At 46.6% G+C, this 23,349-nt stretch overlaps 1 protein-coding gene across 2 annotated transcripts in view; it reads left to right on the forward strand.

The window, feature by feature from the left end:
• Positions 1-21,864, forward strand: part of slc38a4 (solute carrier family 38 member 4) — a 30,585-nt gene extending 8,721 nt beyond the window's left edge. Inside the window, exons 1-16 of one of the 2 annotated variants that reach the window (XM_068586396.1) lie at positions 979-1,045; positions 4,237-4,479; positions 5,582-5,678; positions 6,105-6,220; positions 7,646-7,719; positions 8,607-8,699; positions 8,786-8,867; positions 8,972-9,054; positions 9,626-9,684; positions 10,546-10,806; positions 11,518-11,597; positions 11,728-11,828; positions 12,220-12,344; positions 18,011-18,155; positions 18,737-18,834; positions 19,028-21,864. In XM_068586396.1, coding sequence (XP_068442497.1) covers positions 4,355-4,479; positions 5,582-5,678; positions 6,105-6,220; positions 7,646-7,719; positions 8,607-8,699; positions 8,786-8,867; positions 8,972-9,054; positions 9,626-9,684; positions 10,546-10,806; positions 11,518-11,597; positions 11,728-11,828; positions 12,220-12,344; positions 18,011-18,155; positions 18,737-18,834; positions 19,028-19,132 — 1,644 coding nt within the window. In that variant the 5' untranslated portion in view covers positions 979-1,045; positions 4,237-4,354 and the 3' untranslated portion in view covers positions 19,133-21,864. Of the gene's footprint in view, positions 1-978; positions 1,046-4,236; positions 4,480-5,581; positions 5,679-6,104; positions 6,221-7,645; positions 7,720-8,606; positions 8,700-8,785; positions 8,868-8,971; positions 9,055-9,625; positions 9,685-10,545; positions 10,807-11,517; positions 11,598-11,727; positions 11,829-12,219; positions 12,345-18,010; positions 18,156-18,736; positions 18,835-19,027 lie in introns of those variants that run through there. The other variant, XM_068586395.1, reaches the window with a different exon arrangement.
• The last annotated feature ends 1,485 nt before the right edge of the window (positions 21,865-23,349 follow it).

The following is a 23,349-nucleotide window of genomic DNA, read 5'->3' on the forward strand; positions in this document are numbered from 1 at the left end:
CAGTTTGTTCCCTCGCGTGTGTGTGTGTGTGTGTGCGTTCATCCTCCTGTTGGACGGCATTTCAAAGTGGACAGAGATAAAACATCATCCCTGACATGAACATGACCTTGAGCATGGCGACATCCCCAACGCTGTCCACCGATTGGTCGGACGGGGACACAGCCTACCCAGCCTGTGCAACTGCGTGTGCAAACAGTTGTGTGTGTGTCAGGGTGTTTGTGTGTGTGTGGGGGTAACAGTACAGTGACGACAGAGTCGGTTGTTTCAAGCGGTGTGTGTGTGTGTGTGTGTGTGTGTGTGTGTGTGTGTGCGCGCTCACGATCAGTTCACCCATGGTCAGCCAGCCGACCTCGGCCCTGTCACTCCACTCGTCTGGGAGTTTGGCCTGCAGGGTTTTGCACCAGTATCAAAGTGGGTCGTCATGTGGCATGTCATGTGATCACGTCTTAGAACATCGCTGCGTATATAACGGCGTTGGTGCTCTCTGTCGGTCTCTCTGTCTGTCTGTCGGGCGTGAACGCTCATTTCGGTTCAGACAGACAAACGTGTGTGTTCTTTCATACTTGCACAGCTACCTTTATGAGGACCGCTGAAAGCTTTAGGGCCTCCGGTTGAGGACATTATCGGAAAGCGAGGACATTTTGTCCGGTCCTCCCTGGAACACACTTTTAAAGGCCAGCTGAAGGGTTCGTGCTTGGACTTAGGTTTAGATCAGGGTACGGGGTGCAAAGGAGTGCATTATGTTAGTAAATGTCCTCACGAAGATAGAAGTACAAGTTGGTGTGTTTATGTGTGTGTGTGTGTGTGTGTGTGTATGGGGGAGTTATGAGGGTGCATGACGGAGGAGGGGCCTGGGTGACCTCTGTTTGTCCTCATTGGTCGACACAGGCCCTCCCTTCTCCGTTTTAAAAGCCTGTTTCCTCACCTGAGATACAAAAAGCTGCAGCTCCTCATTCTCCTTCTATCAGCGCTGTGGAGAGTAAATCCATTCAAAGAGAATATTAAAGAAACAACCCAGGAACTTCTTTACGAACCTTTTGAATAAGTGAGTATGCCTTCTCTGCTTGAAAAATGTGATTCATAATGTGAATGAACATTAGTTACCGACCTGACAGAAATAGCAATACTCTTCTTGTCAAGAAAGAAAAACTGCTCTGCGCTATTTTTGGAGAAAAAGCCCCGTCTCGACTTCTCCAGCGGCTGCAGGGTGTGTTTGAGCTGCACGCATTGGCTCCGGCTGTTAAATGTGGAGTAGAGCAAAGTTAGTGGAATTGTTCCTTCAGGTGGTGGCTGATGCAAGAGTTTGCTTGGTGGAGGATGTGAGAGACTGCAGGAGTGTTCAGAGCAGAGACATGAGGTTTATGAACTTTTGTTGGAGGCAGTGATCCAATATTTCTTCTTTAAGAAGAAAGTTTTTATCTTGGAAATTTAGAGCAAACCAGTGATGCTGTTTTTGTTGTTGTTGCTTTCTCATAATTCACTGAATGTTTGATCCCAGCACTCAAACTACTGGCATGTGTGTGATGTTCAGTTATGAAACACTTTGACTGCTTTCCTGCTGTTGTATTCTTCAGATCACAACAGGAAGTGTGACTACTGGTGGTTTTAGTTGATTTGCACGTGGTTTCACACTTTTTTTTTTCCTAATTTTACAAGCCACCAAGCGTGTATGCATGTTTCTTCTGCTCTACAGTCAGTTTGACTGAAAACAGAGTGAGTCAAAAGATCATCAAGTGGAGGGGCAGCTTTACCACGAGGCAATTGAATAAATATGTTGCGCAATCGTACGAGGGCTGCAGAGTCTTAGGTTGAGTGTGTGTGTGTGTGTTGGCCCACACCTAGCGTTAAACCGAACAGCTGTAAACCCAAGTGGGGACGCGTCCCGAGGCTCTCTGAGGACACTGTGGGACTCTTCATAGGCGCTCAGACACGCGTTCCTCTGGATACAGTATTAACATATTCATCTCTCACCTTTGCAGCCTCCAGCTGTTTCATTTGCATGTTGGTGGATTTGTGTGCAGTGTGCAAAAAGCTAAACGCCGTCTCATCCTCCAGATGGGTGGCAAATGCGCGTCCTGTGTTTTGGGAGGATTCGGTGTAAATGTAACCTCTCCAGATGTCACTTACACACCACTACTTGTGGGTGTGAACCGCAGTCGGTTTCAGCGACACTGTTTCTCACACCGCAGCGGGGGCTGAGGCCTCGGCGGCACGCTGTCAAACCTGTGCGATGTGGTGGTTGTAACAACGGCGGCGTTGAACCTTCACAGAGTCAGACAGGTTCATCCTCTTGGCAGCGGTATGTGAGAAGCGCTTCCCGCCTCTCCCCCTGAGAGATTCGCGGTACTGGCCTGTGTGATGTGGTTGTTGACGGTAATGGAGCCGCTCGATCTCGAAAGACATCGGCGGCCGGACGGCGATCACCTTGCTGTACAATGGAGCGCTCTCTGTGGACGCATGTTGACTGCAAACACTTTGTGATGGAAAGATACGGCTGCAGAGCCACTTCCTCCAGTTGAAGCTGCTGCTGAACAAGCGTTCAATGGTTGTTTGTACCAGTAGTTTTTAACGTTGTGGCCCGGATAAGACACAAACCAGTGAGAACACAACCACTTATACTTTGCATATTTGCCGTTTCTACTACGTTATGGTAGCACGCTACTACATCTCTGATGGGAATATTGAACTTTTGATTTACAGTGATTTACGTTTTGCAGGCCGCAGTTGAGCATTTTGGTCCGTCTCCGTCTTGGCTTTCAGTAGTTTTAAGTGACCAAAATGTCACTTTTAACTTTCATGAACCGAAAACGCCACGTGAAAGGGTTAAACACTCCCAGATTCGTGGTCGCGACCTGTCATCCACAAGCTGGCCACGCCCTACAGCATGTCAAAGGAACCACAGTATGTTAAATAAACATCATGCTGTATCGAATAAGAATGTGAAGAATGTTCACAATGTTTTCTAAAGTAGTCCATCCCGTGAGGAGTCGACTCATTTTCTCAAAGGCTCCGAACACAATCGGACTTCCTGGTCGAGCCGCTGGAGAGACAGATGTATTTGCACTGAAGCTTGAAACTGCGCTCATTCCAGCGGCGCTGCACCGGGATCGACACCACCCAATTGCCGTCGCAAATACTCCGAAACAAAAGGAGAATTTCGGAGCGACACCTTTCTGGCGTGACACCTCCGTTGTCGTGCTCGTGTTGTCACAGTTTTTGCATGTGGTGGAGGATCTCTAGAGACCTTTTCCTCTCCACAATCAAAGAGCTCTTTGTGCGGGCGTAAATAATTTGGCTTGTTAGAAGCACTGAAAAAAAAAAATCATGCAGGCTTTGTCCACTGTCTTGTTTTTTTCTGCCCTTACATAACTCAATGAATGCCCCTGGTGGAAAATGTGTGTTCCCCTGTGCGGCGGGGTTGGCTTTTCTTTCTCTTTAATGGCGGCGGGTGGAAGGAGTGAGCCAGCATGGACAGGAACAAGCCGTCTGTTGATGCTCGCGGTCGGGCGGCCTCCTGAACCCAATGCATCCGTGACCTGGTTTCAGGCTGTTGACTTAACTGCAGCCGGCAATCTCTACCTACGTCAACACTATAATGTCCCGTAATGTGTTTATGATTATTTTTGAAGTCATTTTAAACTAAATATACGCCCTGAATCAAGCTGGCGTAAAATAGAGATAGCAATAAAGCGGGCAGGACTTCAGCCCGGCCTCGTGTTGGCGACGCTGCACGAGGCGCCGGGCTTGCATCATGTCCTCTTCAAGCTGACCTAACAAACAGTGCCTCAGTTCCAGGAAACGAGATGGACTGATTCGCAGGCTCGCGGGCCCCATTTCACTCCAAAGTCTTCTTTATTCAAGGCCAAAAGGCCCCGTCCAGGAGGATAAAGCCAGACAATGCATGAGTCCGCAGGCCCGTGATCAACTCAAAGTGGCCACTCCCGCGCTGGACTAAAGTGTCAGCGATTGTTCAAGACCCGAGCCAGTCTGTTGTTTAGGAAGTGAACGGAAACCTGGAAAACCGTCTTAAGGGTCATTTATACTCGGGTTTTATCACACGAGACACGCAAGGCTCCCCTTGCGTGTGAGCATAAGGACGGTAAATTCCTGTAGGGAGATATCGGTGAACCAAAACAAGTCCGTCGATCCGACTGCGTGGCCAGCCGCAGTTGTAGTTGCAAGAGTGTGTATCGCCCTTGAGTCGCAATCCGCTAATGTTTCCTGTGTTTTTTTTAGGTATTTTCCTCTTCTAGCAGAGGTTGAGGAAGAAGCACGTCACCACAGCGCCTGATGAACTGTACAACCTGAAGTCCTAAAAAGAAGTAAAAAGCGCTCTTCTCCGCCTCTCGCCACCATGCCGGGAGCAGTGGACCGCATCGAGCTGAGGAAAGTCTCCGCCGAGGCCGACGACGACAGCAACGACAGCCAGGACGACCGCTTCACGGAGCCCATGGACTCCGAGAGGGGCACCGCCGACAGGTCAGCGGCCGCGGCGTCGTGACGAGGAGCCGTTCGCCCGCGCAGCTGCGACAGAGACTCGGGCCACGTCCACACGCCGACGTCTCCATTTTCAAAACGCATATCGTTTGCTCCGTTTACACCCGAGCGTCCAGGTTCACGTGCTCGCGTGGAAACGACGGCGCAGACGCCCGCGTTAGCTGCTTGATTGGGTCTTGGCGGTCACGGCGAAGACACAATCTCTGCTCCCTCTTTTCGCCGTAACCGTTCTCCCTCCGCCGTATTTTCTGCAACTAAACCCACTGCAGTGTGGAGAAAATCCGCTTCCTGTACGTGACGGCAAAAAGCTCGTATGGAGTCAGATCGTTTTTGTTTCAAAAATGTAATTTAAAATCAAAAAATTTAATGTCAATGTAGCTTTTGTTAAACAGCTCCGGGCACATTTTGTCAATTCATGCCCTCTTTATGTTTTGCTCGTGACATTTATTGTGTGCATTGTGTAAACTAGAAACTCTGCTCCCGGGGCGAACGTCAGGAGCTCGGGGGAACCCAATGAAACCAGCAGGCTTCACCAGTGAAAGCACGATTTCTGGACGCTTTTTATGACGCTTTTTAGAAGTGTACGCACAACCTCTTTAACCCGACGTCTCTCAGCAACCTCGTCGTTTATGTGCATGTAAAGCACATAAATTAACACTATCGGCACGTCCAGCATGACAGGAGGACCTCTGCTCATCTGTAGTAGCTGCAGAGGTCGTCTGTATTCTTCATCCTCGGCCAAATGGAAGAAGAACAAAACTATATTCATCGTGTGATGATATTAGTCGGCTAAAGTGATGAAGTCATCAGAGCAGTGTTTACGGCAGCTGCCCGGAGAGACCGAACAGAGTTATTGACGAGGTGTGTTCATTTGAAACGCTCACAGGACATCCAGCATGAACACACGCAGCTTCAACAAGTGATGAAACGGTTCTTCTGCTCTTGAACACAAACAAACAACACAACACAAAGTCTCCAGCATCTGTACACGTGGTGTCATCAGGTCATGAACGCTGACGTGAACTCTCCGCTGCGTCTGCACCTGCTCATTTCTTTCCCCTTTTACTTTTATTGGCGCCCGCAGTCAGTTTCTGGACGACAATGAAGACGGAGAAAGCCAGAAGTTCCTGTCAAATGGGTTGATGAAGAAGAAGAAGTATGAAGAGTACCACGAAGAATATGTAAGTAGCTGACTGAAAGGATGCAGCTTGTTAGTCACTGTGATGACTGAACGTTAGAAAAACAAAAATACACGTTGCAATTTGGATGTTCACGAGACTTTGATGGACTTAAAAGGCATTCTGGGAAATGTTGGCAGCTCTGAGTTGAGGGCGAATGGGTCCAGTCAATAAAACGTAACAACTCGCACTGAGCTGGGTGTGTTGTTCCTTGTGGGCTACCAGGTATTTACTATTGGCAATAAAGTCCTGTGTGGTTTTCTACCCGCTGCCAAACTGTCTCTCCATCTGCACCGACTACAGATGTGTTTCCACTTTGAAATGTGACATCAACAGAGAGAAAGCTCTTATTTTCAAAGGCTTCTTCTGCGCTGTAACCCTGTTAACTCCTCACTCCTCTCTCTCCCTCTTTCCTTTCCCTCCGAGCAGCATCCCGGCCACACCTCCTTCGGGATGTCCGTGTTCAACTTGAGCAACGCCATCATGGGCAGCGGCATCCTGGGCCTGTCCTACGCCATGGCCAACACCGGCATCGTGCTCTTTTCGTGAGTACCGCTCAGAGACAGCGTCTTCTTAAAATGCAGAATGAAAGCCTCTGAGAGCATCTGCAGGCGCAATGAAGCAACACGGTTTCAGTCGCACAGCCATCCTTACTTCAGCACATCGTTTCATTTCAGAGCACTTTGCCCAAACTGGGAAATCTGTATCCAAGTACCAGGCGTTGCACAATCCTGTCCTGCAGACGGATTATGTGGTTGGCTGCTTTCACAGACTGGGTGGAACCCAGGAGGAGGAACGCTGCCCAGCTGTCTTAATGATTTATTAACGCTACGACAGCATCGCACACTGGGCAAAACACACATCTTCCGTCATTGATAGGGTTGTTTCATGCGACTGACCGCCACACTCGGCATTGAAAACACATAAATGACCACTTTAATGAAGTTTTGGTGCTTTGCTGCCACAGGAAGTGAATGTGTGAAACTTCCTAACCAGATTTAGCAGAAGTACAACTTGGACAGCTGCTATAGTTAAAACACACAAACCGCCTACAAAGCTTCAGATGTAATCGTGACCCAGACGCGACCACTTCAGTTGCATCTCCTGAGATCACACGAGACCCGACGTGCTCCACGAGTCGATTTCTTCTTCTTTTTCTCAAAGATGGCCGACTTTAACCGGCGGGAACGTTACCTTTCAGACAACATGTAATGCGTAGGAGCTTCTCAGCCTTGTGCGACATACATGAACATAAATGACATAAATGAAGAGGACCACCTTCCCAAACACATGAGAGAAAAAAACAAGACATGACAAAAAAAATGGAGTGTAAACTTGTCTGTAAAGATGAGCTGGCTTGTGCCGCTGTCAGCTGCGATGACTCCACTCAATATTGTACTTCCCCATCACTGCCTGCCATGCACGTTCAATGTGTTTATATGTAAGGGTGATATTTCCTCAACGCACACTTTGAAGCTTCTCGTGGTGCAGGGTCTCCTCCCACATCGCTTTGTCACCTCAAGACGCTTCATTGTGCGTCACTGCATGCGAGCGAGCTGTGGCAACACACAGCGCAGCTCTGCCTCTCTCCCTCTCTCTCTCTCCCTCTTTCGTGCATTATTAGCACTCATGGGTGCTCTCCAACATCCGACACCCCGCTGTCACCCTACACCCTTCAGCCCCGCCCATGCAGCCCTCCTGTCCGTCATCCATGCCCCTGCTGCGTGATCGCCTCATGAACAGAAGCTCGGCGTCAACGCAGCTCAGAAATATTGGGATGGCTGCTGAAAAATAAAAGCAGAAAAGGGAATAATACCTGAAGTCAGTCGTGGTAACGTGTGCATTTCCTGCGCCACCAGCACAAAGACTCTCCTCTTCTTTCTTTTCCTTCAAGATACCGAAGCTGACTTCATGCACAGACTGTTTAAACGTTTACATTTTGCAATCGTTTGCTTTCCCTCTCTGTGCAGAATCCTCCTGCTGGGCGTGGCCATCCTCTCCTTATACTCTGTACATCTGCTCCTCATGACGGCTAAAGAAGGAGGTGGGTCCTTTCAGTCAGCTTCATAATAATCACCAAACTGTTTACTCTTCAGACTTTTCTCCAGTCTTTGCTGCTTTTTTTGTGAATTACTATTAATGTTCAATGCTTTTCAAAAAGTTATTCAAATGAAACAATGTCTCAATAAAAGAGCCCAAGAAAAACAACCTGCTTAAAAAGTGAAGAAAATGCGGACGATCTTTAAAGTTGAAGTCTCTCTAATGTCCACCAGGGGGCGACTCCTCTGGTTGCAGTAAGAAGTTAGATTGTGTGGAAGTCTATGAGAAGAAGACTCTGCTTCTCTCTTAAATTATACCCTAAGTTAACATTGTAAACATGCGTTTATAGTCTCAATTTCTAGTTTCAAGTCTTCTTCAATACAGCATGATTTTTTTAATGTTTTATTCATCCATTTAGAGTCAAATAGGTCCTAAAGCAGGATATGCTTCAGGGCGGGGCTACAAGCTGATTGTCCAGTTGTTTCAGTGTTTTCGTCTCACAACTTTTACCCTTTCGCATTGTGTCTCTGCCCTTTCGTGTCACTTCTTGTTACCGAAAAAACAAGATGGCTGCGGGCGGGAGCCCAGGCGGCGACGGACAAAATTCCAAACTCGAGCCTTGAAATTCGTCGCCCACAAACCACAGTGACCTCCTGCACTTGTTATATAAATGTCCTGGTAGAAAACCTTTACTCTAAAACAATATGGCCAACACTATAATTCTGTATTGGTGCATTTCCCGCCTCTGGCAGCATTAGATTTGGTGAACAGAGGAACAAAGTGACGTGCGGACGTGACGGTGTGAAATACACCTGTTCCATATTTCCCGTTTCTTCTGCTTTTGGTTTTGAAGTGTCCTCCATGACTAATCCAACTTGTCCGCCGCTGCAGGATCCCTCATCTACGAGAAGCTGGGAGAGAGAGCGTTCGGTTGGCCGGGCAAAATCGCGGCGTTCGGATCCATAATCATGCAGAACATTGGAGGTAGGCGGTGCGTTTGGTCCCAGCAGCTCAGCTCGTGTGTGAATGCAACGTTTCAAACCCTGAGCGCTCTCCTTCGTGCCCTGCAGCCATGTCCAGCTACCTCTTCATCGTGAAGTACGAGCTGCCCGAAGTCATCCGAGCCTTTCTGGGTTTGGAAGAAATCACTGGGTGAGTGTGTGTGTGTGTGTGTGTGACTGAGTGTGTGTGTGCTTTTCGCTGTGTATACAGTCGAGGCCCTGAGCTCCTCTGACCCTCCTGTGCTCTGCTTGCAGCGAGTGGTACTTGAACGGGAACTACCTGGTGGTGCTCGTGTCCATCGGGATCATCCTGCCTTTGTCCCTGCTGAAAAACCTGGGTAAGGACTGACTTTGCACCGCGGAACTGGATATTGTTCAGCTATTTTGACACGTGCTCTGCCATTCGGATGCTCCGAATGCTGCCGGTGACTTCTAAGAGGCGGGATCTAGGTCACTTCCCGTGGAGTCAATCCATTTTTCGTTCCCTGAGTTCCTGCAGCTGTCGGTCCCCAGTTAGTAATGCAACACTACCGGAGCCCTTAGTCAGCTCTCGCGGTGGGGAGTAACGGTAACGCAACACTGCCATGGAGCCTGCAGGCGGCTCCGCCCCCCAGATGTAATTCATGAATGCGAGAGTCAGACACGACTCCACTGGCTCAGCTCCAGGATCCTGCACACTGAGCCCAATGCACAGCGTATGCAATGAAAACAGTGGGACGTAAAGACGCACGTGCAGTCACAGCGACAGAACAAAGAGGTCGGGGTGCGCGGCCGTTCGATTTGCACTCGCGGAGCGAACCCAGAACGAGGGTGTGACTCACATCCGAGAATTGGTGTCGGAGCTGAAGCGATGGGGAGGAGAGGTGAACGGCGTCGCACCAGTAACTCACGCTGCTTTCTGCCTCACAGGCTACCTGGGCTACACCAGCGGCTTCTCCCTCTGCTGCATGGTCTTCTTCCTGGGTGTGGTAAGTCCAGCTCCCTCAGAGATATCCAAAAACCACGAGCTCTGTGTGCGATTCAGGCATCCCATTTAGTGTGATCTGGAATAATACCACAACATAGCTCCCATTGGTCTGCAGTCTGTAAACCCTGGTACGTCATCTTACACCTTGACTTTTTAAAATCACCTGAAAATTCACATTTTTATAGTTAGCCAGGATTTTTTTTAGGGTTTTTCACACTGCGTATGTGTATATCTTTGATATTCTTGTTATACGTTCATAAATGCTAAATACTTGACTGTGTTTGTTGGAGTTGTAGATACATTATCATACTCCATTTAGACTTTGCACACATGGGCTGATCGTTTGTGTCCTATAATATCATCAAATATATTCATAAAACAGGACATGTGCCTGAAGCACAGCTCATAATCTGTGCTGTGCTGAACATTCGGTGGGAGAAGGCACATGTCGTAGTATCCGTTACCACCAGATGGAAATTTAAAAATGTTCGCTGTGGGCACGAGTGGGTTAGCGTTAGCTCCACTTAAAGGCACACTGTCCATTTGTCTGCAGCACATGTGCTCATAAGATGTTTTAAACTATATGTTTTACTCCAAGAATGGATGCAAAGTGAGCGCGTGTGTGAAAGGGGTCGCTGTTGTGTTCACAACCTCAAACAGATCACCTGTAAATGCAGTATAACAACCCAGCAGAAGCATACGGTGAACCAGGCTCATTCCAATATGGCCACCACAGGGCGTGTCACACACTGTAAACGTAGCGCTAGCGAACACAGCACGGCCGCAACGCTGACTCTCGTGAAGTGCATTTTCTTGTCTTTTAAATGCACCGGTCTCTTAACGCCGCGTTGTCCTCTCCCAGGTGATCTACAAGAAGACCCAGCTGCCCTGCCCTCTTCCCTTCTTCTACCACCACTCGTCCAACCTGAGCATGAACGCCTCGGACGCGTCGGGGCTGTACTCGCCGCGGAACAGCACGGCGCACATGGACTTCTCCCGCGCCGACGTCTCCCCGGCGGTGCCCGGCAGCCCCGACGCTCACTCCTCCACCGGCGTCCACGTGGAGCCCCGCCCCGACGACGAGGAGATGTGCACGCCCAAATACTTTGTCTTCAACTCACAGGTGCGGGGCGGCGGCAGCCCGCAAGTCGACGTTTGTCCCACTTGCAGCGCCGTGAAGACGAGGGGGGGGTTTAAGTCTCAATGACAAAAGGCTTGAAAGGGCGTGTCTCTGGAAATGCAGCCGCACAGAGTTTTGTGAGGGTGTGGAAATTTACGCAATAGTTTACCTTTTGAATTTGTAAGTCTCCATTCCTTCCGTGGACTTTAAGAGAGGGAGACATGGTCTAAAACAACTGGAGACACGAGGCCTTGAACACATCTTGCTGTTAAATCCAACAGAAACAGAATAAGCCAAGACATGTTTGGTGAAGGCGGGGGTGGTTTGAGGGTGTGCGTTGACATTTGTGTGGGTTTGTTATGAGATTTGTGTCTGGGCTCACGTGATCATAAATCAGGAGATGAATATACGCAGCGTTTTGTTCTCTTTGGGTTCGCTGGGGTTTTGGTTTCCACAATGTTTAGAAGAGGAAGCAGTCCGTTTATCATCTTTCACGAGATGACTACCTGCTTCTGTGCTGTTTTTGGGGCTTTTTCAATCGCATGCCGGTTGTAGTTTTAGGAGTTCAGACGCAGGATTAAGTTTTATTTCTGGGTTTTTAAAGGGACAGTGTCCTCTGTTCTTTACTCTATTGTTAGACATTTCTTTCAAACCGCTACGTACTGGAAGAATGACATCACATTAAACATTTTGCGCACATTGTTTTCCCCCCAGACGGCGTACACCGTGCCCATCCTGGCCTTCGCCTTCGTCTGCCACCCTGAGGTCCTGCCCATCTACAGCGAGCTTAAAGAGTAAGTCTCAGCCGTTGAGAAGAAGCTCAGTCTGCACGTCATCATCGGAGATTCTCGCTCCCGCAAGTCTCCACCCGTTAAATCTTTTTCGAAGCGACGTGACCTCTGAATATCTCTGTTGCTTCCACAGTCGCAGCCGGAAAAAGATGCAGAACGTCTCCAACCTGTCCATCCTGATGATGCTCGTCATGTACATGATGTCGGCACTGTTTGGCTACCTCACCTTTTACGGTAAGAGCAGCAGCAGCAGCAGCAGCAGCAGCAGCAGCAGCAGCAGCAGCAGCAGCAGCAGCGTGCGGACTAGATGTCCTGAGGTTTGCCGTTATTCTGTCAAAAGACACAAACAGACAGATAGTTTAACGATACCAGTGCTTTATATATTCTGGACTAAAGGGGGGGGTCAAACAAAAAGCCAGAACCGGTCCAGCTGAGAGTTTTAATGAAATATGGAAGTTAAAGAGAAGTCATTATTTCAGATGTTTCAATAAACTGCATTTCCCAGCTGTCCTCTGGGTCGTGCTGTCGTTATAAGAGTGGCAGGAGATCACGTGACTAGACGCCATCACTTTGCTCGTCCGTGGCCGCCGTCTCTTCATGTTGCTCTCGTCTCTCCTCCCGACAGACAACGTGGAGGCCGAGTTGCTCCACACCTTCACCAACGTGTACAAGTTTGACACCATGTTGCTGCTGGTGCGTCTGGCGGTCCTCACGGCCGTCACTCTCACGGTCCCCATCGTGTTGTTCCCCGTGAGTACATCACACACAAACACACACACACTCACTCGGAGTCGCAGTAGTCGGGTCTGGAAAGCAGAACATGTTGCCTCCCAGTGTTTTCATCTCTCTCAGCGTCGTTAAGTTTGAGCCACTGATATAATTTGAGTCGCGTCAAAGCGAAGGAACACACTGTGCAGACACACACACACACACACACACACCAGCCTAGTAATTAGGTATCTGGCCGCCGCGCTCCACCCGACGCCAACCAGCTCCTTGTTAAAGCTTTCATTCAGGAGCACCTCACTGCCACTTTGGGGCGTTCTGCTTACAGACTGTGTTTTGTGTTTTCTGCAGAGTCAATCTGACTCCTTTTTTTTCCTGGCAATTTGGTGAGAACTTTTATTTTTTAAGTACACGCTGTTTGGTTTGGCACTCGACCTGCGTCGTCATCTCGGGTCCCAGAGCACGCAGGATGAGGTCATAAACGGCCACGCTTCTCAATAGCATTGCGCACACTCTGAGATCTCAACAGTAAAGCCTTTCTCACTTTTTTCCTCCTTTTCTGTGCCTGTTTCCCCGTTTTCTCTCAAGCTGGGGTCAGAAGTTACCGGCCTGCCGTCCCGGTCACATTCATTTACACACACGTATGCACACTCCTCTTCTTTCCCGGCCCATATATGTGCAGCGGCTAATTTTAGCTTGTCCCTTGCCTGACATGAGGGGAACACAAGTGGCCACTGGCCAGAGGAAATTGCATGCCCTGTTTTAGATTTCATTCACACACACACACACACACACACACACACACACACACACACACACACACACAGACGGATATATGTAAAGACAAACGTGCTGATTTCTCAATTATGGCTGTAGGGGCTGCAATCGCAGGAGGCGGCCACCAGAGGGCAGCAGAGACGTTGGTATTGAGTCACAGGGAAGTGCTGAATGATGCAGCAAGGACTGCATGTTATGTCTGGACTCAGTGTGTGTGTGTGTTGTGGACACACACACACTGTGACACATAGGTACAGAGTGTAAATATGTACACTTATCTGAGCTGTCTCATATCCAAACACACACATTGTTTCATTTCAGTCATACGGCTGATGTCCCCCGTTCTCCTCCATAGCCCTCTAACTAACACACTCTCTCTCTCTCGCAGCAGATACTGCTGTTTTTTCAGCATGTGGGGGTCGGGAGGGGAGGGAGGGGGAGTCTGCAGTGGAAGTTTACAGGCTCAGAGTGGACAGTGGAAAAAACCCTCACTCTTCAGGAAGATAGAGAGGCGGAGCCAGAGAGACAGGGGGTGAGCTGGCATCAAGGGGGGTGAGACAGGGGGGAGGGCGAGGGACAGAAACACAAACCAGCCACTTCTATTTGTATTTAGAGGCTTGTGCAGAAGCCTCTAAATATAAATAGAGTTGTTAGAAATCTGCATTTGGATCTGAATGGAAGATAGTGAGGAACAATCCTGTGATTGTCTGATGGCAGCTGTGGAAGAATACATGAACGCCATCGGGGAATATTAGAGACTTGCACAAAGATGAATTGTGTCAAATGTGCTTTTTAATGTTGCTGCGGTGGCATTCATGAAGGGACGTCGATCAAAATTGTACAGGATTGCCTAGTTTTCATATGTGGCACGTTTGTAAATGTGGTTACATTTTACTCAAGAGAGCGAAACATTGATGTCAAAAAGAATTTAACAGCAGCACGGTATGAAAGTTTACTCATCTTTGTGTCTTTTTGACTTCCACATGATACTTTCTCAGACAATATCAAACAGTCAAACCTATAGTTAGTCTGGGGAACTGCAAACATGCACTTACATGCACGTAAGGGTCTGTTACTTCTTTTCCGGCACAAACTTATTCACGATTGTTAGAATGTGAGAGCTTGATATCCAGCTGGGTGCGAATGGCGCTCCCCCTCCTGCATTTCAAATGTAATTGAAATGCAGGAGGGGGAGCGAGAGGGAGGAGATAACAGAGGGGATAAACATTTGATAAGGACGGAGAAACACAAGACTGAAATGGGATGCGGCAAAGCAGCTGTGGTGAACGTCGCTTAGTGAAAGAAAGAGGCAGAAACGCAGCCAGAGTGAGATGTTTGAATCCCACTGCAGCTGCTTACAGCAGGAACAACGGAAAAAGAAAATGTCAGACAAATGTGTTGTTGAAAACTGGTTTCACTGGTTTCTACCTGCATTGATTGCCGTGCGAGAGACAGTAATGTGAAATGGCTGACCTTCGCTAATGCCGTTCATGAAGTGTAATAAAGTTGATTTCGTGCCCGAATTTCTGATTACAAATGTCGGGAATGTTAAATTTACCGTCCGCCGCCGTCCTTGCAGTGAATTAAGCGTCGTTGCGGTAACGTGGGCGAAAAACTGCCGACCTTGGACGCACGTGAGGCCTCGGATCAAAAGAACCACTCGGTCGCCCTCTGCCAACTTTCCGCTTGACATTTGAGAATCTCGCCTTGAATCCTCCTGACCTTCATTTTGCGATGGAAATGCTGTCTGCCTTCAGCTCCAGAGATTAACGTTCGCTTTGTCTGACGCTGTCCTTGGCTCCACTGGGGAAGTTCTCTATGAGATAGGAGAGCCTTAGTGTGTGTGTGTGGGCGGGGGGGTGTAAGTTTGGAGATATGTTTTGAGGTGTGTGTGTGTGTGTGTGCAGTCACGTGAAGGATGGATGCTAACAGAGGCCAGATCGCACAGGGCTTTGCAGGATCCAGGACATAATGAAAGGGCTTTATGTGGAGTCAAACATGCCCCAGTTCTCAGGCTCCAGCTGGAGGTTGAAACCATGGGAGACAGCTACAGACGAGCCGAATAACAGCAGCACCGCCACCTTCATGTGCCACCACCACGTAGCAACGTTCCACACGGCAGCGCTCGCTTGAGCACGCCTCATAAACTGGCTGGTTTCTCCTTTCTTACTTCTTACTTTAGTCAAAGTTTAGGATGGAACATAATCTTGCCACCTGTTGGGTCGGTGGACATTTGTATTTTATGTTAAAAAAAGAAAAGGAAGTGGAACTAGCTTGTTAATTAGATAGTATTAACTAGCTTGCGCGCTCTTAGTAGCAGCAGTGGTCTGCGTTAGCGTAAACGTCCCCTGTTAGCTTAAATGTGTGACTGGCATTCGGACAATGAACGTTGTTATCAGTGTGCAACACATGCACATCTTTTTGTGTCCAGTCTAAACAGCTGCAACAGTGTTGTTTGTCTTCAAGGACACGTTTAAAAGCCTCTGTTCACATTTCAGTCCCTCTCTCTTTGTAGATTGTAACAGGGCCTGATTAACCCAATAATACAACTTTGCAGATGAGTTATAAACATTAACATTGATTATAAAAACATTTTGGGTTGCAAGGTCTGGGAAAATAAAACATTTAATGTTGTTTCTCCTCCTTATCAATAACAATGAATAAGTCTAACTTTTAACATCATCAATTCTAAAATTCAAAATATTAATAGGCTTACTCATAAACGGTCTTGAGTGTTCTCCATTTCTAAGTCCACTGTTTTGAGGCAGTTTTTTTAACCAGTCTTGTTTGTTCTTGTCTAGTTTCAAGGAGCTTTTCTGGGTTAAAAACATCTTGATGTGACGTTCCTTTTTTACCATTTTATTGAAAAGGGGACTTTCTGCATAGTTTAATTTCACACCCAGCATCTGTTATAACCACGGTCACACTGTCTGCTGCTTTTGCTTTAAAAATACTTAAACACTCCCACGCGTGTGCAACTCTTGACTTAATATAATCCTTCTTTGCAGCGTTGGGTTTGTTTTTAGCCGCGTCTTTTTGAAGAACAAGCTTACATAGCTGCGAGCGAACTCTCCGGTTTGTTGCTAACCGGCTGAACCCAGTTTTGGCTGGAAAAATCTGCTCCCTCACAACACGCCCATGCACTTACTGCGTGTGCAGGCATCTGACAGGTAAAGAGTCAGGAGCCAAAATAGTCTGCAAATATCACACGGTGAACTCCAAAGGCTTTGCGCCAGGTAACACCCAGGTGCGGAATAGTTTGGGGCCGTCAAGAGAAATGCCGCGTTCAGGCTCTAGTTTTCCATCCGGGCCTGATTATGCAACAACCGGTGGGAGGAGGAGGCACGTTTGAAGAATATGTGAAGGGATGCCGTCAAATCAATGTCGATATCTCCTGTACAGAAATGAATTTAGTGGAGACCTTTTTTGGGGGGTGGACAGTGAAGTGCAGTACAGCGCAGTGAAGTGCAGTGAAGCGCAGTACGTTGCAGTGAAGCGCAGTACATTGCAGTGAAGTGCAGTGAAGCGAAGTGAAGCACAGTACAACGCAATGAAGCGCAGTACATTGCAGTGAAGCGAAGTGAAGCGCAGTACAGTACAACGCAATGAAGCGCAGTACATTGCAGTGAAGCGCAGTGAAGCGCAGTACATTGCAGTGAAGCGCAGTACATCGCAGTGAAGTGCAGTGAAGCGAAGTGAAGCACAGTACAGCGCAGTGAAGCGAAGTGAAGCACAGTACAGCGCAGTGAAGCGCAGTACAGCGCAGTGCAGTACAGTACAGCGCAGTACATCGCAGTGAAGCGCTGTGCAGTACAGCGCAGTGCAGTACAACGCAATGAAGCGCAGTACAGCGCAGCGCAGTACAGTGCAGGACAACGCAATACAGCGCAATGAAGTGCAGTGCAGTACAGCGCAGTGAAGCGCTGCATTCTCAGCGTCATGACGGAGGTCACTTGGTTCAATGTGACGGTGCAGAAAATCCAGTTAATGTGATTTGTGTCTTTTTTCCACTGCGCCATGCGAACTGCATGTAAATCTTGTGCTTAAGTCAAACTTGAAAGGTTACAACGAATGCATGTGGTGTTGGACCAGCAGCGGCTCTGGAATGCACATGCTTCGTCCTCTTGAGGTTAACGCAAGAAAAACTTTCACTTGAACTCCATTCGTTTTTAAGTCTCTTATTTCATTCTCCACATACAAGTGTCGGCCGGAGCTGTAATTAAATGTGGTGTCATGGCGACTGGTGGTCCTCATTGGCCTTAATGTGGAACTAGTAAGTAAAAGAGGAAGCAAGATTAAAAAAAACTGTAAGTGACAATAGCAGCTTCGTGTGAAGACACTCCTCCCCCTGCAGGCGAGCCCGCCCTCTTCTCACTGCCGGCTGATGCAATCCCATGCTGCCATTACGCCGTGGGAGATAATCTCCCGTGGCTTTTTCAATGAGCGCTTTAAGCTCCTCCCTCTTGTAACCATCCCCCACTGCGACCTGCGAGCCGACGGAGCCGCAGGTTTCACCTGATACCCTCGACCCTTCACCCACTGGAGGCTTGAACAAGGCTGCATGTGGCTCAGCAGCGCCAGGCGTCTTAGCTGGGATCTCCTGGTTCTCTCCGTTTCCCCTCACACACACAAACACACAATCATGCACACACTTGCCTCGTAGCATTTGACACACTTCAAGCAGTGGCCAAGTTAGGGAATTTTGTTTCTTTTGTCCGCAGAAAAGTAACAATGCTGCATTTACTGCTGCACTTTTAATATTTTGTTCTAATGACTTAATCATGATTTTCATTTTGCAGACCAAACTGATACCTTTGAAGTCACAAGTACAACTTTGTTATCCTATAAATGAACCGTCTGTCTCTGTATGATGAAGCCAGAGACTTCAATATCGATCCTCTGTGTGTCCACAGATCCGCTCCTCCATCACTACGCTGCTGTTCAGCGGGCGAGAGTTCAGCTGGATTCGCCACTTGCTGATCGCCGCCGCCGTCCTGGCCTTCAACAACTTATTGGTCATCTTCGTCCCCTCCATCAGGGACATTTTCGGCTTCATCGGTGAGTCTTTGACGTACACGTCAGGATCTTTGGGACAGTCTTTCTTTTTTTAGACAAAACTTTGGTTTCCAGACATTATATATATATATATATATATATATATATATATATATATATATATATATATATATGTATGTATGTATGTATGTATGTATGTATGTATGTATGTATGTATGTATATGTATATATATATATATATAGGAATCATGCAAGAAGAAGTCAGGCCCAATGAGCACTTTCAGGTCAGGTGACGTTTTGTTAAGTAAAGATGTTGGAAGTACAGAAGTACAGAAACTTAAAGGGTCGGGTGTCGTCAGCTATGAAGTCCTGAGTCCTTTGTGACACTCACGTGAACATTCACTCTGAATATTGCAAATACGTCGCCACATCCTTCTGACGTTAAGCTGCAGCATTTTCACACAAAGCTAAAAAATACCAGTTCTCCATCCATCCTTCATAACTTATGGTGATGATTAACGTGGATGTTTTTCCGGCACAAGAAGTCAATATCTAATATTTCAAATAGCGATTGTCTGAAGAAAACTACAATTTGCTGAATTACTCTTTGTCTTTCTTTGCAGGTTCCTCTGCAGCCACTATGCTCATCTTCATCCTACCTGCTGCCTTTTACATCCGCCTGGTAAAGTCAGTGCCGTTCCGCTCCCCGCAGAAGATCGGAGTAAGTGTGATGACACACACACACACACACACACACACACACACTCAGCATCTTTCTCAATGTGTCATTTTCCTCTCTTTCCCCCGAGCAGCGGATACCACTTTCAAAACTCGACATTTCTGCGGCCTCTCCCTGTGAAGCATCACTCACTTAATCCCTCCTCCGTCTCTCTTCATGTGTGTCTCCCCCTCAGGCGGCCGTCTTCCTCGTCGTGGGAATCATCTTCATGATTGGCAGCCTGTCGCTCATCGTCCTCGACTGGATCCACCACCCCCCCGGCTCCAGCGGCGGTCACTAAGCCGCCTCCCCCCTCCTCGGATTCACATGTAACAGTGCACCCCGTTCCCCACCCGCCTCAGCTGGTCCAACATCTGGGAACGGTGGTGATCAGTGGTTCCCTTCTCTTCGTCAAATCAGAAACGTCAATCATAAACATATGGGGTGCTGCGTCGGCGTCGGTTTTCTCTCCCAGAGAATGTAACTGGAAACTTTTTCGCTGTTTTTTTTTGTGTTTTTTTTTTAATATTGTTTTTGCTGTAAAGTTCTGGATTAGACAGCATGAACATATGAATCAAAATCCAGAGACGGGGAAAGAATACTGGTTTAATGTGCCACCAACAGGGTGAAATCATTGTCATCTTCCTTATTATTTCCAGCTTTGAGGAGATGGAACAAACCATAATGTGCAGCCCTCACCTGCAGATGTGTGAGCAGCTGCTGAGGGCTGGAAAGACAATGCGAGTCCCTCAGTCCTCTGTGAACTTGAAGGAGACAATCGGAGATGGAGTGTGTCGTCCTCCATGAAACAAGGAGCACTTCTAGCATTACGTTTCACTTTGTGTGGAGAGCTACCACACACACACACACACACACACACACACTCACACACATAGGCTTGGTGAAAACACATCCACGCCTGTATTTACCGGCTCATCTCAAAACGGCAAAAGATAAATCATTCATTCAGTTAAATCATGAACAACTTTTATGCTGGAAAGTTGGTTTGCTGCTCTGCCACATGTTAACAATGCAGATATTTGCCAAAGTCTACATGCTCATACTAAAGTCGAACGGGTTCATGCACACTCAGTATTACTGTCGCAGGGATCTGGACATGAAAGATGAAGAGAATATCATAATTTGTTTTATTTTCTGTTCAGGTTTTCATTAAGCCAAGTGATAATTTCCAACATGGAGTAGAAACACCTGCTGAAATTAGAGTTGTTATTTTTGAAAAATGATCGCCATAAATTTGTACGAAAAATCCTTTTTTAAATTATATTTAAATTCAAGATGCTAAGATTGTTGTAAAACAAGTCGTGCCATAGTATCTTTATTTCTTCTGAACGAAAACCCTCACTCTCTAAATGTAATGTAAGGAGATGCCTTATTTTATATTTTTTGTGATGTTTTTAGATGAGCTTAATGAATATCACTTTCATGTCTGTACGCTAATTATGAAGCTAACGTTACAGCTAGCAGGCGATTAGCTTGGCATAAAGACAGCTTGCTAACTCCTCGTAGAAAAATAACTTGATTTTTTTATATTACGGTTTTCATATATATTAAACTAATGTTTTTTTTTGTATTACAAAAGTTTATAATAGTTTTCACTTTGGGCCAAGCCCTCCAGGCTAGCTTTCTTTATGCGAGGCTTCGCTAACGGTCTTCAGGTGCCAGCTAAATGTTTAGCATGCTGACATGAGAGTAGTGTCAACTATACAGTAACAAACAATATCACACACATCATGACACTTATGATGCAAAAAGGGCTGGCTTAGATATTGATACTTGCATAAGATGGAAGACTGTAAAACCAGGTGAAAAATGTATCACATTTTTTACACAAATCTTCAGTTTTCCGCTTTAAAAGATGATAAAAGATGAAAACAAATGGTAAAATTATTAATCTCAGAGGACCGATTATCACGTCGTAACATCATTTCAGTGTTTACTCTGTTCACAAAATCAATAATCAGATAAAACGTGTAACAGTGATTGATTATTCTCTTAAATTGTGCCTTTGCATTGTCAAATTAGCTTCTAATACTGGTGCCTTCAGTGAAATCATTCAAGACAACACCAAAACCTCATTTCACCTCGTCTCCGAAGCCGCCACCTTTCACCAACACATCCAGCCAAAGTGGATGACAATTATAGATCTTTTACGGATCTATGAACATTAAACAAATTAATATTTCAAATGAAATAGTGTATTATGTGCATGTTTTTGGATTACAAACATGGTCTTTTTGGACATATGTATATTGTCTGTAAATAATCTTTATTTTATGGTACACTGACAGTCGTTGTGAGTGGGTTGTTGGGGGATTCTGCCTTGCAAGTCTTCTGCAATCCAGTTTGTTTTAGTATATAAATATATATAACATGTATTAGATTTTTTTTTCTCTTGCTGTACGACAGTAGTATTTTTCTTTATTTGAAGCTTGTATATTTGTAGAAAATTTGGTTTCTATATATCCATTTTCATGTTTTAATGTTAACTCCTCATATCAGGATGAATTAATCAATTGTCTACTTTATATCACACTTTTCCCAGAAGTTTCAGAAACCAGGCAGTGTGTGTCTGTAGCTGATTGGCTCCTGCTGACCAACACTGGGTTGAAATTACAGCCTTAAGTAAGCAGTATTGCTCTTTAAAATAACAGTGCACGAGATTATCCAAAGTATTTTGTGACCACACTACAAGAAGGTTCTTGAAAGAACTCTCGGCTCTTCTGCTTTCTGTCTCATGGCGTAGCATCTTATGCTAACGTACAGACGTTAACGCACGGTTGTATTCCACAGAATACAAAAAAAGCACAAGAACATTTTGTGTTTCATACATAGTGGCTGAGGCTGTATATCGCCGCTACAAAGGAAAAAAAAAAAAACGTTTCAACCCCTCGTTTGCCTAGTTCTTATAGCCGTGATGTTACTTGAACTGATACAAGTCAGCTAGCTTCATCATGACCGAAGCTAGCTTCGTCATGGCCGAAGCTAGCTTCGACATGGCCGAAGCTAGCTTCGTCATGGCCGAAGCTAGCTTCGTCATGGCCGAAGCTAGCTTCGACATGGCCGAAGCTAGCTTCGTCATGGCCGAAGCTAGCTTCTTCATGGCCGAAGCTAGCTTCGTCATGGCCGAAGCTAGCTTCAACATGGATGAAGCTAGCTTCGACATGGCCAAAGCTAGCTTCGGCCGAAGCTAGCTTCTTCACGGCCGAAGCTAGCTTCTTCACGGCCGAAGCTAGCTTCATCACGGCCGAAGCTAGCTTCTTCACGGCCGAAGCTAGCTTCGTCACGGCCGAAGCTAGCTTCGACATGGATGAAGCTAGCTTCACCATGGCCGAAGCTAGCTTCTTCACGGCCGAAGCTAGCTTCTTCACGGCCGAAGCTAGCTCCATCATGACCGAAGGGGTCCACGCAGCCCCTTCAGGACCCGCTATGAATGTTTAATAACTGATTGTTCCCGGTTTGATAATCTGGTTCACTCGCTTGTGTTTTTCCTTCATGAATGTTTAGCTGTCATTTATCAGCCTCCTGCCGTCAGTGGCACATTCTGCTCGTCGGCGGTCAGCAGCTTCGCGTCTTCCTCAGGTTGGGTTTGGTCTTTTTTTAAAGTGCTCACTTTACAAAAGACCAAAGGCGGCAAGTTTTTAATAGAAAGCTCCCGGCACCACACCTTTAGTATCTCAGGTATTCGGTCTGGATGAATATTTCTCCCTTTTAGACAAATCTCTTCACCTCTTTTGCATGATTGAGCCAAGCTGTACAATGTTGCCTCTGCTTCCTGTGGATCAGGCCGAACATTCAGAATTGTAATTTTACCCAAACAAAAGGGGATGTTTTTTTGTATCAGTGATGCTGTATCATTATGATGAACAATAAAAAATGTGAATTTAAAAAATGTGCTTGTTTCAATGTATTTATTTGTTGCTTTACTTTGGAAGAGGTTGCACACATGATTGATTCCAAGCAAGATAACACATGTAGAAATGCACTAGGTATTGTTGAATCATCTTGAATGTGTGTATGGCTTTCTGTATTAAAAGACTGGAGAAAAAACACATCTATGTCCCACCAAGGCTTATATAACATGTCTCTGTACAGATTGGTGTCGAGGAATAAAACAACCAAAGCCATATTTCTGGCGTCGTGATCAGATGATGTTTGGCCTGGATTTCTGTCTCGGTAGCATCTCCTGCTGATATGTAACAGCAGCTTGTAATGTTCCCAGCCGATCAAAACAAGAGGTGGGGGAAATGAGTTAGGTAACCTTTTCCCTAGCAGACGCATAGCCTTGACAGTATGGAGGACCCAGAGAGCCTTCAAAGTGCTTTCATGGAAGCAAATTGATTTTTTTCTGATATTGTTCAGTCAATTTCAGAACAGATTAGGTCAAGGTGAGCTATTGGCACTTGCCAGGAGACAAGATACAAACAGAAGTGTGCAGTACAGCTGAGGTGGGTGATTATCCTGTTTTGAGATAGATTTTAGGCAAAAAATGTACATAAG

Source organism: Clinocottus analis, unplaced genomic scaffold, assembly GCF_023055335.1.
Source record: "Clinocottus analis isolate CAN_PGR_092001 unplaced genomic scaffold, fCliAna1.0.p SCAF_20, whole genome shotgun sequence".
Taxonomy (NCBI): domain Eukaryota; kingdom Metazoa; phylum Chordata; class Actinopteri; order Perciformes; family Cottidae; genus Clinocottus; species Clinocottus analis.